General features: G+C 36.6%; 1 protein-coding gene across 3 annotated transcripts in view; it reads right to left on the bottom strand.

Moving 5' to 3' along the window:
* FMO4 (flavin containing dimethylaniline monoxygenase 4) overlaps nucleotides 1-7,125 on the bottom strand; it is a 37,186-nt gene extending 30,061 nt beyond the window's left edge. Inside the window, exons 1-2 of one of the 3 annotated variants that reach the window (XM_026703405.2) lie at nucleotides 6,888-7,125; nucleotides 4,012-4,181 (exon numbers count right to left, since the gene is read on the bottom strand). In XM_026703405.2, coding sequence (XP_026559190.1) covers nucleotides 4,012-4,143 — 132 coding nt within the window. In that variant the 5' untranslated portion in view covers nucleotides 4,144-4,181; nucleotides 6,888-7,125. Of the gene's footprint in view, nucleotides 1-4,011; nucleotides 4,220-6,532; nucleotides 6,842-6,887 lie in introns of those variants that run through there. The other 2 variants (XM_026703404.2, XM_087930507.1) reach the window with 2 other exon arrangements.
* Between the last annotated feature and the right edge of the window lie 6,176 nt (nucleotides 7,126-13,301).

Below are 13,301 nucleotides of genomic sequence, written 5' to 3' on the forward strand. Positions count from 1 at the left end.
TTTCTTTGTGCTTCATCAAACAGGAAAGGTTACAAAGGAGTTTTAATATGGTGAAGTCAATGTGTATATAACCACTTAAATGCGTGTATCCTGAATTTCATTATAGAAGCATAGAAAACTGATAGCTGAAGAGGACCTAGTGGTCCATTTCATCTGCCTTTTGGATGTTTTTGTTTATTAAATTAATTATTATTATTATTTAAATTATTATTTAAATTTAATTTAATTTTTTATATGTCCAACCCACATATGAACAGATCTTAACATATGAAGGTGCTAAAGTCCATGGGAATTATCAATATGAAGAGCATTGTTTTCTCAGTGTTTCTCAACAATGCTTAATTAAAGAAAGGTTTCCTAATTTTTTACAGACTGCCTGTAGGCAATTCAGGGTTTTTATCTCCCTGCCAACTTTGGAAAGAGTCACAGCCAGATAACCAATGTTCTCAACCAACATTCACTTGAGCAATCTCTCTAAGAGCCCCACAATCTCTGACTGCTGCCTCTGAACTTGTGATGTCTGGGATAAACAAAATCCGTGAAAAACTGCCTGTAGGGATGAAAATTTCCTGAAGGGCTGGATTTATTTTCTTCTCTGGTTAGCTGACAGGGTTGGGCTGGTCTCAGGGTGGAAGTGATAGATATCTGCTCTTTTGACAAGGTTCATGTATTGTACTTCTCATCCAAGAAAGACACACAGAAATCTTGGTTGCATTTGGCAGCAGGGCAGCTTTCTCAAAGAGTTGCTTATAATGCTTCCTCCTTCTTTTTTCTCCAGACCTCCCACAGCTTCATCTTTTATTTATTTTCCCATTTTTTAGTCTGCCTGTCTTGGTACCACCCTTGGACCCTTCTGACCTCAGTATCAGTAGTTAGATATTGTTTCTTGTACATATCTTTCCTCCACAGTCAAGTTAGCTTATAACTTAAAAACAGCAGCTTATAGTTGATCAGAGCAAAATTATCCCTTACTTTCTTTTTGGTCTATAGCAGGGGTAGGGAAGCTTGGCTCTTCTATCACTTATGGACTTCAAGTCCCAGAATTCCTGAGTGAGCCATAAAAGCTTCCCCATCTCTAGCCTACTGGTTTTTCAGTTGTGGGGGAAATCAATTTTTGACTTGAATGGGACTGTTTAATATACAAATGTAGGACATATTCTTTATATTATTATTCTTTATATTCTTTATATGTCCCACATTTGTATATTAAACAGTCCCATTCAAGTCAAAAATTGATTTCCCCCACAACTGGAAAAAAACAGTAGGCCAGGGATGGGGAACCTTTTATGATTCACTCAGGAACTCTGGGAGTTGAAATCCATAAGTGATAGAAGAGCCAAGTTTCCCTACCCCTGGTCTATAGAATCTTCCTATTAATTGGACTTCCAGTTTGCAAGGCTTTGGTGGCGGCAGGAATCTGTGATCGTGCGTGGTTTCTGCTGCGCTCGCCACTGGAGTGCCCCCGATCCAGCCAGATTTGGGGGCTAATAGTTACCCCGTAGAGGTAACTGAAGACAGGGGAGATCCAGCAGGGGTCCGGGGGAATCGCAACCGCCCTCCTCAGCTGTCTTAACTCCCTTTTCCGAAAGTGGTGGAGCGGCGGTCAGCAATGGCCGCCACAAAGAAGCTTTCATCCGGATAAGAATGTGCAGGAGGAAGCTGAGAAGTGAAAGGTTTTGGCTGACTGGGATAATAAGTAACATTTAAATACCCTGGAGTTTTAATTTCATTAAAGATACATCATTCCCAAAGAAGATTGGAAAAAGTGGTGGATGAAAGTTAAAAGGGAAAGTTTGTTTTTTCTCACTCTCCTTCCTTACGGTGATAGCAGATGGAAATCAGAAAAACCCATTTTGGCACCAGCAGGTAATTAAATTTGAAAATTAAAGCCAAGGGGACATTAAAGATTTCTGAACATTGGAAAGAAAAATATTTTTTTTTTTGCTATAAGTGGGAAGGGAGAGGAAAAGAATTAATATTAAGATTTTGCTGGAGGAGGCTGCTTGGATAAGACTAGAGTTAAATTGTAACAAGACTTCTAAAAGATATATTTTGGAACGTTGCAATTCAACTGTACCCCAGGAAGAGAAAGTATAAAAAGAAGAAAGTGCTAAATGAAACAGTTTGTGTATATTTGGATTGCTTGGTGGCTTTGGGACCTTTGGAAATTATTATTTGAAAGACTAAAAACATTTGGGTTGTTTAAATTTTTTTTTCCACAATGGCATTACTTGTTGATGAACTGAAAATGGAATTCAAAAAGCTAAAAGAAGAGGAACAAGTAGGGAAGGGCTCTTCTGGATCTGTTTTTTATTTTTAGAAATGGCGATTTCTACCTATCAGAAATTACAAGAACAAGAAGGTTGGGATGATGAAGAAGAAGCCATCTTTAATGAACAAACAACTTTAGCTGGGGAAGAAAAGGGAAAGAGGGGAAAGAGAATGGAGAATTTAAGACTTAAAAAAAAACCAAAAAAGGGAAAAATAAGGTGAAAAATCAATACAATGTCAGAAAGCAACAGAAAAGAGGAATACAGAAGAGGGTGGAGATTAAGAGGGTGGAGATCAAGAGACAGTGGGGTAAAAAGGCTAAATTGGAGAAGAAAGGAAGGGAAAAAGGCAAGAGAAGTTACAAAGGTTTGAAACAAGATGTAAAGAAACAGGACTTATTTAGAGATAATGGGTAAAAATATGATTAAAAATGAGATTCTGCAAAAGTACATAAGACTGTATTGTTGTATTTGTATTTGAAATAATGTTAGAAAACTGGATTATAAAATGGGATAAAATATTAAAAGGAATGTGTAAAATGCTTAAGATTTAATGATAGAGTTTAATTTGCTATGGATTATTGTTTTAATTATATTATAAACTTATTTTCCTATTTTAAAATATAGTACGTAGCTTTAGAATGTACTAAGCAGAATCAGAATGAAAATTATATATTATTTTAAGTGTTAAATTTAGGGGAAAGATATAAAGGCGTCATACTTCAATCAGTGATTACAGGAGAAATTTTGTGTTAATGAGAAAAGATAATAGATAATTGAAATAGAACAGACAAAAGATACAAGCATAATGATTTAAAATTGAGATGAAATAAATAAAGTAAAATTAAGAGAGTGAAAAGAGGGGAGAAGCTATATAGAAAATGTAGAATGGTAAATAAGATATGAAATGGTATATAAAGTGAGCATGAATTTGATTTATGTCTGTACAAAAAGATGTAACCCGGGACTAAGCCGCTTTCCAAAAAGAAGTTTTATGTTTTCATGTTTTGTGTTTTGTTTGTGTATGTTTGTTTATTGAAAATTAATAAAAAAAATTATTAAAAAAAAGAATCTTCCTATTATTTCATGGGTATTGTTTTAAAAATACTTTAATCATTGCAACATGATATCTGGAAGGCAAAACAGTTACAGATAATACTGTAGTCCTCAATTTATGACCACAATTGAGTCCAAAATTTATGTTGTTAAGTGAGACATTTGTTAAGTTTTGCCCCATTTTACGACTTTGAGTTGTTAAGTGAATCATTGCAGTTGATAAGTTAGTTACCTGGTTGTTCAGTGAACCTGGCTTCCCCATTGTTGCTGCTTGTCAGAAGGTCACAAAGGGTGATCATGTGATCCTGGGACACTGCAATGGCCATAAGTATGAACCAGTTGCCAAGCATCTGAATTTTGATCACATGATCATGGAGATGCTGCAATGATTGTAACTATGAAATTACATGTAATTATGTGTCATAAGTCACATTTTTCAGTCCTGTTGTAATTTTGAACAGTCACTAAATGAACTGTTGTAAGTCAAGGACGACCTGTATTTTAGTTTAATGTCCCTACATTTTCTTTGGTGGAACAAGCAAAAGAGGCCCACAGCACACAGGAGAAAAACCCCAAACTCCAGAATCTTTGGATTCAGGTGAAGTTCTTCTCTGTTGATGCTTGTAGAATTACTACAGTTTGATGGTTTTTTTCAGAATTTTAAATTTCAATTAGTGCTACTCACTGTGAATTGCCAAAGTCCTCCAATGGCTTCATTTTTTTCAAAGCAGGTAGGCTCCAGTCCTTCCTCTAGGCAGCACTTGATAGAGGCCAGCCCACTCACTCCTGCCCCAATAATGGCCACTTTTCGTCCCATAACTTGAGGTCAGGAAAGAGGCTTTTCTGAAGAGGCACCTAGAAAGTTGCACTGATACTAATTCACACACTTCTATCTGTTGGACACAAAGTGCAAAGGTTATAATTCCGTATCAGTACTTTTATTATTTCCTTGTGACGTTGCATAAGCAGGAAGCATTTCTCTCCTCCCTTAAGTATATTTTTGCCTGTAAATATCTGTTAGTTCAGTAAATTCAAGCACTGTTTGTGTTGTATATTGGAACACAACTTACTGTTCTTTTCTCAGGGAGGCTCTCTTGCCTCCTTTAACACTACCATTCCTAAACAACGTTCTTCTATGAAGTGTCAGAGATACTAATAATAATGATAAAAATAAATATGGAGAAAACAGGGACCCCAGATTCTATTGGTTATGTGGTCATGAAAAAAGCGAAGTTAAAAATAAAAAAGTGAATGGTGCTACAATATAGCATTTTAAGTCAAGTTAATGAAAGTGGTTGCATTGCCAGGTCATACTATTTTTATTTTTAAACAGCTGGCTGTTGAATAAGTCAACACTTGCTGTTTTGGCACAACTTTCCAAACTCCATAAGATGGTTGGCATTTTGCTTTACCATGGCATTTTTAATTCTTTATTTCTAGAGGAGGTGAAGCTATAGTGAAGTCCAGAGTAAAGGCAGGGTCAATGGCTGTGAATGTAATTTGTCAGGATTGAGTCGCTACCACAGAGAAACGCAAAAGGTGACCAATAGTCACAGGAACTAGCTTCATCGCGTGATGTAACAATCATAGAGTTGGAAGGGACCTCAGAGGTCATCTAGCCCCTGCTCTTGCAGGAGACCTATACTATTTCTGACAGATGGTTGCCCACTCTCTTCTTAAAAGCTTCCAATGATGGGACACTCACAATTTTCTAAAACAATTTGTTCCACTGGTTAATTTTTCTCACTCTTAGGAATTTTCTCTTAGTTCTAGGTTGCTTCTCTTCTTGGTTAATTTCCATCCATTGTTACTTGTCCTGACTTCAGGTGTTTTGGTAAATACGTTGGCTCCCTCTTCCTTGTGGCAACCTTTCAAGTATTGGAATACTACTATCGTGTCACCCATGCTCCTTCTTTTCACTAGACTATATCCAGATCCTGCAATTGTTCTTCGTATGTTTCAGCTTCTAGGCCCCTAATCATTTTCGTTGCTCTTCTCTGAATTCTTTCCAAAGTCTCAATATCTTTTTTGTATTGGGGTGATCAAAACTCCATCCAAGAAAGGTTACAAGCCATTTAGCATTAGTGGACAGTTGCTGGTAATATAGACTGAAAGGAAGGCAAAGAGTTAAATGTTGTGATGGCAGCATAGTTCCTCCCTTATTTGTGTATGAATTTGCAGCAGATCTACTCCCGGAAGGTCTGCCTGAGTTTTCCTGCACTCCTAAGCATTAGTCTTTCTCCCATTCCTGTGTATTCTCTACAAGCATCAGTTTTCTCTGGGGAGAAATCTAGATTTAGTAGATTCTGGATTAATTTCCTTGACATGGAAGAACATTGCACAGACCAGCCTCAGCTTGAATTGGGAACTGTGCCTTGATCATTTCTTCTGGAGCTCATTCAGTAGTTCTTCTTCATTTGAGGATTTGTCAGAGGAATGCACGACAGCTCTAGATTTAACTGTATAACTGTGAACATTAGAAGTATGCTAAATTTATTTTGAATTTTGAAAAATAAAATAAAAATAGCCAGAAAAGGATGTAGTTAAAAAAATGCAGAATTCATTTCTCAGAAGAACTTCAAGCATTTCCCTTCCCCAAACAACTATAGAATGGTTAAAATTTTTGTATTTAATTTGTAGAGATTAAATGCTGACCATGAAGTAAATTGCGGACTATCACAAATATTCTGTCTTGCACAAAAACAATTTGAACTAATTTTTGTTTCCTCTACAACTGCATAAAATTTGATTTTTACTTTTTTGCAACTCTTCTTTTTATAAAAAAAAACCCTCATTCTCTCTACTGCCAAAACATCCACAGAGATGCAGTATGTGGACTTGTTTTCAATACAGTATTGCAGCTAAAATATAGAGTGCAGGGAAAATGCCTCTTGCCACTCAAAACCAGCTGAGTGTATAAAACCCTTATGCGGATTTGTCCTAGGGCTAAAGAATGTTTTCCCCATAACGTATTTCTGAAGTTGCTTTCCGAGCATACTTTTTGCAAATAAAATCATATTCATATGATACTACTTCCTGATATTGTAAGTTTGAGCTCGTTTATTTTACTTCTAAAAAGTGTTTGCCTTCCTTGTTCTGTGATCACAAGGATATTTTTCAATGCATTCTACAGGATACTTCTGTATCATTCATATTCATATATTATTCATCTAATGAGTTGTTGATTAATAAACTGTTTGCAGAACCTACCTGTACAAATTTATCTGCCGTTGGCCAAAAATCCAGGCCAAACAAAGGAATAGAAATTAAAATCTGTTGTTACAACTGTGGTTAAGAAACAAAAATGCTCCAGATTTCTTTCTCAGGAGCAGCATGAATGTAGCATTTCTAAAAGTTTAAGTGTGGAGGAGGAGCTAAGGGGGAAAGAGAAATCACTTGCATTTATGCTGTCCAAAGCATTTTGACTCATCTGTCAGGAATTAAGAACAGAAAGGAGAAGTGGGGAGGGGCAGAGAAGAGTGTGAAAATGATCCATCCAGTAGCTGCTTTCACAGCTGCTTTTGAGGGAGGGAGGGGTTAAAAGAAAATTATTGTACATACCTTAAATTGGTGAGGTAACTGAAAGGAATGTTCTCTTCTGTTCTCTTTAATCCACAAACTTTACTGTAAATAGATAACTCTCTTCATACAGCTTTATAGAAGACAGAATTGCATAATCCACCACAGTTATGGGGAAAGTTTGTGGAGAGGTTTATTAAACTTTGCAGTGTTTCCATTAACCCAAACTCTCATTTTAACAGGAAGCACTTTCTACCTGCTTCAACTTTCCCCTCTTCAACTTTATCTTGACACAATGTTCCAGTAGTGTCTACATCAGAGGTGATATTCAACAGGTACTGACCAGTTCTGGGAAACTGGTTGTGGAAATTTTGAATAGTTCAGAGAACTGGTAGAGGAAATTTTGGAAGTAGTTTGGAATACCACCTCTGACTAGCCCCGCCCCCATCTATTCTCTGCCTCTTGAGTCCCAGCTGATCGGCTGGGTCTTCTTTTGTTTCCCTGCACAGGAGAAGGGAGCTAGAAAGCAGGTTAGTGGGGGGGGGGGGGAAACAATGGGAATTTTACAGTATCCTTCCTCTGGAGTAGGGTGGGAATGGAGATTTTGCAGTATCCTTCCCCTGCCACGCCACACCCGCCATGCCACACCCACAGAACTGGTAGTAAAAAATTTTTGAATCCCACCACTGTTCTACATAAAGAGATTTATTGATATATTTACATACATTGTTTTTCCCCTTGAGAACTACACAAATCATAACTTGCATTTGACTTGACTAACAGCACCAAATAGAGATATGATTCAGGCTTTTCCCTACCCGCAAAAGGCTTTTTTCTCTTGCAAAGTTTACAGCTGGCAGATATTATCTGAGTAGTTTTAGTGGGCTTATCTGCAAGCCTCAGATCAGAGGTGGTATTCAGCAGGTTCTGACCAGTTCTGGAGAACCGGTAGCAGAAAATTTGAGTAGTTTGAAGAACTGGAAAAATACCACCTCTGACTGGCCCCTCCCCCATTTATTCTCTGCCTCCTGAGTCCCAGCTGATTGGCTGGGTCTCCTTTTGTTTCCCTGCGCAGGAGAACGGAGCTGGAAAGTAGGTTAGCGGGGTGGGGAGGGAATGGGGATTTTACAATATCCTTCTCTGCCACACCCACCAAACCATGCCATGCCCACGAAGCCATACCCACAGAACTGGTAGTAAATTTTTTTGAATGCCACCACTGCCTCAGATGCTGAATCCTCCAGATTGTCAGGCCTGAAATTGATATATGTGTAGCCATTTTATTTAGCCTTATTATATATTCTTTTTCTTTCTTTCTCTTTGTTATGCGGGGAAGGGTTTCAGGCTTGCCACATTCCTAAGGTGGGAGGAGTGTTGATGGGGTTGTTTAGTCTAGATGGTTCTTCTTCCCATGGGAACACGAGCTGTCCCTGCAGAGGCCTTGAAGTGGAGATTTATGACACCAGTCAACATTGAATTACTTCTATTGGGGAATGTGACTTTTGGGGGCTGTTTCTAACTTCCAATATTATGTGGTGTAATTCCATGTTGTGTCAGATCCAGAATTACAACAGACTTTGCCAATTTTATGCTTTCCTAAATAAAAAAAATATATTATGGAAGATGGAATTTCTTTTTAAATGGATTTCATCACTTGGAAATATTGTGACACCTGGAAAAGGTTGAGATGGTGAATGGGAGATAAGTGATTGTTCTCAGTCTTTCCAATAGCTTTGTTCCCAGGGCAAGTCCCAGATTATGAACATTTCACACAAAGAAGGGCAATGCTACTCAAAAAGAAAGATCCATGGAATAAGAAGGTTTCTATAGCCACCAGAATTACTGGAATTCTGTAGTATTGGGATTAAATTGCCTCCAGAAACCAGAATAGGACATCTACTATATGTATTCTTTTTCTTGGTCCAAGATTGTGATATTCAACTGGATATCATCTGCTTACCAATGATACCAATTAACTTCATATTAATGAAGGGTGTCAGAGTTGACCTTTACGGTGCAACATAGTGGAAGACTTTTGATATAACCTCTCTTTTGCTCCCCCAAATCTCCCCCTCAAGAAGGAACATTACTGTAAAATAGTGCCTCCCATTCCTCCTTGGACCAGGAAGTTACAGTATTTTGATAGATGTGATTACCATTATTCTTTGCTATATGTTGAAGTTATCAAAAGCTACTGAGAAATTCAGTAAGTCTATGAGAGTTGCACTAGTCATGTTCAAAGGTCATCCCCCAATATTATGGTCCCCCAGTAATATTTTCCTGTTGAATTGCATTGCCTTTTTTCTTGTATTGAGAGAGAACAAGCATTTTTCTTCTTGTAGGTCACCGTTTGTTCATGGACTTTTGCGTCCACCAGGCTCTCTATGTAACATTTAAAAAATTATTTAGATCCCTTTCCTTTAAAAAAGGAAGTAGCAATCTTCACAGAAAGTATCATTCACAGAAGTATTTATAGGCCTCATAACCAATATGCATTTAAAGATTGCAAAGAACCGGACAAATACCAATTTATAGGAAATTGAAAACATGCTTACATCATGAGATATATTGAAACACCTGTATCTTTCTGCTCTGAGAGCTTAAGGGAAGGGACAGCGTGTACCACTCTGATTTTACCTCTCTTCCTGAAATTGTTGGATAGCTCATACATGCACTGTATATATGGCTAGTGCTTGACTTAGAACAAGTCATTTAGTGAATGTCTATGGAGATTCTCAGTCATCCAGGTCATGGTTGTCCCATGCTTTTTCAAAAGGCAACTGGATTTTGTTTTTCCCTGAAGACATTTCGCTTCTCATCTAAGAAGCTTTTTTAGTTCAAACTGAATGATAGGAATTGGAAGGATTTATATTCCTTGTAGTCATCTGGTATTTAGTACTCTGAAAGTCGGTCATTAGTTCTCTGAGAGTCATTGAGACCAATTGGGGGTTAATCTGTGTCCTCAGGACACCTGAATCAGAGTGTAAATGGTTGTGAAACCTTCTTGGAACTGCTGAAAGGACTGTGTTGTAACAGGAGATAGGTGGTATCATATCTCTCCTCCTCTGTTGAAATGAATTGCTGAATCTTCTCCTGATGGATTTGTTCTCCTATGTTGTGCCATGCACTTGTGAAGTGGTTGTTTTGTTTTTCCAGTGTACAGATCTGCACATGTCTCATTGCACTGTATTGCAAATATCACATTGCTCAGTTTGTGTCTTGGTGTTTTATCCTTGGGGTGGACAAGCTTCTGACCTAGTGTATTCTTAGATTTAAGTATGTATGTATGTTGTGTTGGTTGAAAATCCTCCTGAGCTTTTCAGATATTCCTGCAATGTATGGAGTGAAAACATTGCTGTGTTGTTCTCTTTTTTGTCTGTTTTGGAGGAGCCTCTGCTGGTCTTTTCTGGATTTGATGAAGGCCCAGTTGGTATAGCCACAGGTTTTGAGAGCTTCCTCGATTTGTTTTAGCTGTTCTTTTCCCTCTTTGCTGGTAGGCACACCTTCAGCCTGGGTTCTTTTTGTTTTTTTTAAGTTTTTTATTTTAACAACAAAACAACATAGACATACCACATAAAACATAAAAATATCATCCTTCTTCATAAATTTACAAACAGTGCATCGGTTGGTTTACCACTTTTTTTTTGTGCATCCATTTCCTAGTCACTAATATAATTATATTACATAATAGCTCATATTATCAATCAATAATTGTATAACCTAATATCATCACTAAAAAAATCATTTATCTATAATTTTATTAATTCATACTTTAACGAAATAACTATAGTTTACTTAGTTTATTTTGCAATAAATCATAAGATCATACCAAATCTATCTTGATAATGTTTTATAAAAATAATATAAAATTTTTTTTTTTATGCTAAGTCTGAATGTTCTATTATTATGCTTTATTATCTAACCATTGATAAAAAAGATCCCAAACTTCATAAAATTGTTTATCTTCTTGTTCTCTAATTTCAAATGTCAATTTACGCATTTCAGCACAATCCAATATTTTCTTAATAATATCTTCCTCTGATGGAGTTTTCAAACTTCATAAAATTGTTTATCTTCTTGTTCTCTAATTTCAAATGTTAATTTACTCATTTCAGCACAATCCAATATTTTCTTAATAATTTCTTCCTCTGATGGAGTTTTCACACTCTTCCAGTTTTTAGCAAATACAATCCTAGCCGCTGTTAATACATTTACAATCAAATACTTCAAATTTTTATTATATATATCAGGTAAGATTCCCAATAAAAAAAATCTCTGGTTTCAAGTCTATATGTGTCTTTGTCATTTTTTCCAACCATATGCGAATTTTAGTCCAATATTTTCTAGTGTCCTGACAAGTCCACCACATATGGTAGTATGAGCCAGGTATCTGATGACATTTCCAGCACTTTTCAGATTTGTTCTTGAACATTCTTGCAATTCTTGTCGGGGGAAAATGCCACCTGTAAAACATCTTATACAAGTTTTCTTTATAAGCTGTTGACATTGTCCTTTTATAATTTTGAAACCACAATTTTTCCCATTTCTCCAAATCAATCCCATATCCAAAATTCTTCCCCCAAACAATCATCGTTTCTTTAACTTGTTCCTCTTCTAATATATTTTATTTTATTTTATTTTATTTTATTTTATTTTATTTATTTGTCAATTGTTTACAAGATAATAAGTATAAGTGTATACATAGTTATGAATACATGAAATGGGTACATATAAGAAAAATAAAAGAAAAATAAAAGAAACAATAGGACAGGGACGGTAGGCACGTTGGTGCGCTTATGCACGCCCCCTACAGACCTCTTAGGAAAGGGGTGAGGTCAATAGTAGACAGTCTAAGGTTAAAGTTTTTGGGGTTTGGCGAAGAAACTATAGAGTCGGGTAGAGTATTCCAGACATTGACCACTCTATTGCTGAAGTCGTATTTCCTGCAATCAAGCTTGGTGCGGTTAACCTTGAGTTTGTATCTGTTGTGTGCTCTTGTGTTGTTATGGTTGAAGCTGAAGTATTCATTGACAGGTAGGACATTGCAATGTATGATTTTATATACCATGCTTAAATCAGACCGAAGACGGCGTAAGTCAAGGTTTTCTAGTTCTAGAATTTCAAGTCTGGTGGCATAAGGTATTCTACAACGAGTAGAGGAGTGGAGAACTCTTCTTGTGAAATATTTCTGGACTTTCTCAATTGTGCTAATATCAGATACGTAATGTGGGTTCCAGACTGATGAGCTGTATTCGAGTATTGGTCTAGCAAATGTTTTGTATGCTCTAGTTAGTAGTGTGATATTACCAGAGAAAAAGCTACGTAAGATTAGGTTAACAACTCTTAATGCCTTTTTGGCTATGTAGTTGCAGTGGGCTCTAGCACTTAGATCATTAGAGGTGAGTATTCCAAGGTCCTTTACAGAGCTTGGATCATCAACAAGATCTTGACTATTCAGCTTGTATTTTATTTTTGGATTTTTTTGCCAATATGTAAGACAGAGCATTTATTTGTTGAGATTTGAAGTTGCCATTTGTTTGACCATTCTGATACACAGTCAAGATCTTTTTGAAGGGTAGCAGTATTGTCTGTGGTATTGAACAGCTTTACATCATCAGCGAAAAGAACGCAGTTGCTCTTAATATGATCACAGAGGTCATTTATGTAGAGTATGAAGAGAGTTGGTCCTAGAACACTGCCTTGGGGGACACCACTATTGACAGGTACAGAATTTGATAGGACGCTTCCAGTTTTGACCATTTGTTGTCTGTTTGACAGGAATGCTTCTATCCAGTTATGCAGTTGTCCAGAGATACCATAGGATTTTATTTTTAGGAGTAGTTTGTCATGTACATATACATGACATGTATACATGTCATGTATATGTAATATAATTTCCAACAAATAACTGTATAATTTTTTAATCACTTTTTCATCAGTACCTGTCAAGATCCTGTCTAAATCAGTCAATATGTCATAAAATCCCTCCGTTTTAGAATCTATAAGATACCTTGAATGTATTTGCGCATATGAAAACCAATTCATCTTTATGCCTTGTTCTTCTAGTTTTTGCATTGTTTTAAGTTCACTCTTTTCATCCAATATTTCCCCATATCTAACTGTTTGTTCCTTCTCATATATTATAGGATAAGAAAAGGCTTCAATAGTTGATAGCCAGACTGGGATTTTCAAATAACATTTTCTCTTAATTTTCTCCCAGTTCAACCATAAAGACTCCCTTATATAATGCCTTCTAAAATAGCCCTGCGATTTAGTTCCCTTATACCACAGAAAAGCATGCCATCCCAGTAATAAATCATGTCCTTCTAATGTCAACAATCTAGTCTTTCTTAATGTTATCCATTCTTTAACCCACATTAAATTTGCAGCTTGGTAATACAACTCCCAATTCGGAAGGCCAAATCCTCCTCTAATTCTAGCATCTTGTAGAAGTTT

Source organism: Pseudonaja textilis, chromosome 3 (genome assembly GCF_049901715.1).
Source record: "Pseudonaja textilis isolate UNSWEBS1 chromosome 3, rPseTex1.2, whole genome shotgun sequence".
NCBI lineage: Eukaryota > Metazoa > Chordata > Lepidosauria > Squamata > Elapidae > Pseudonaja > Pseudonaja textilis.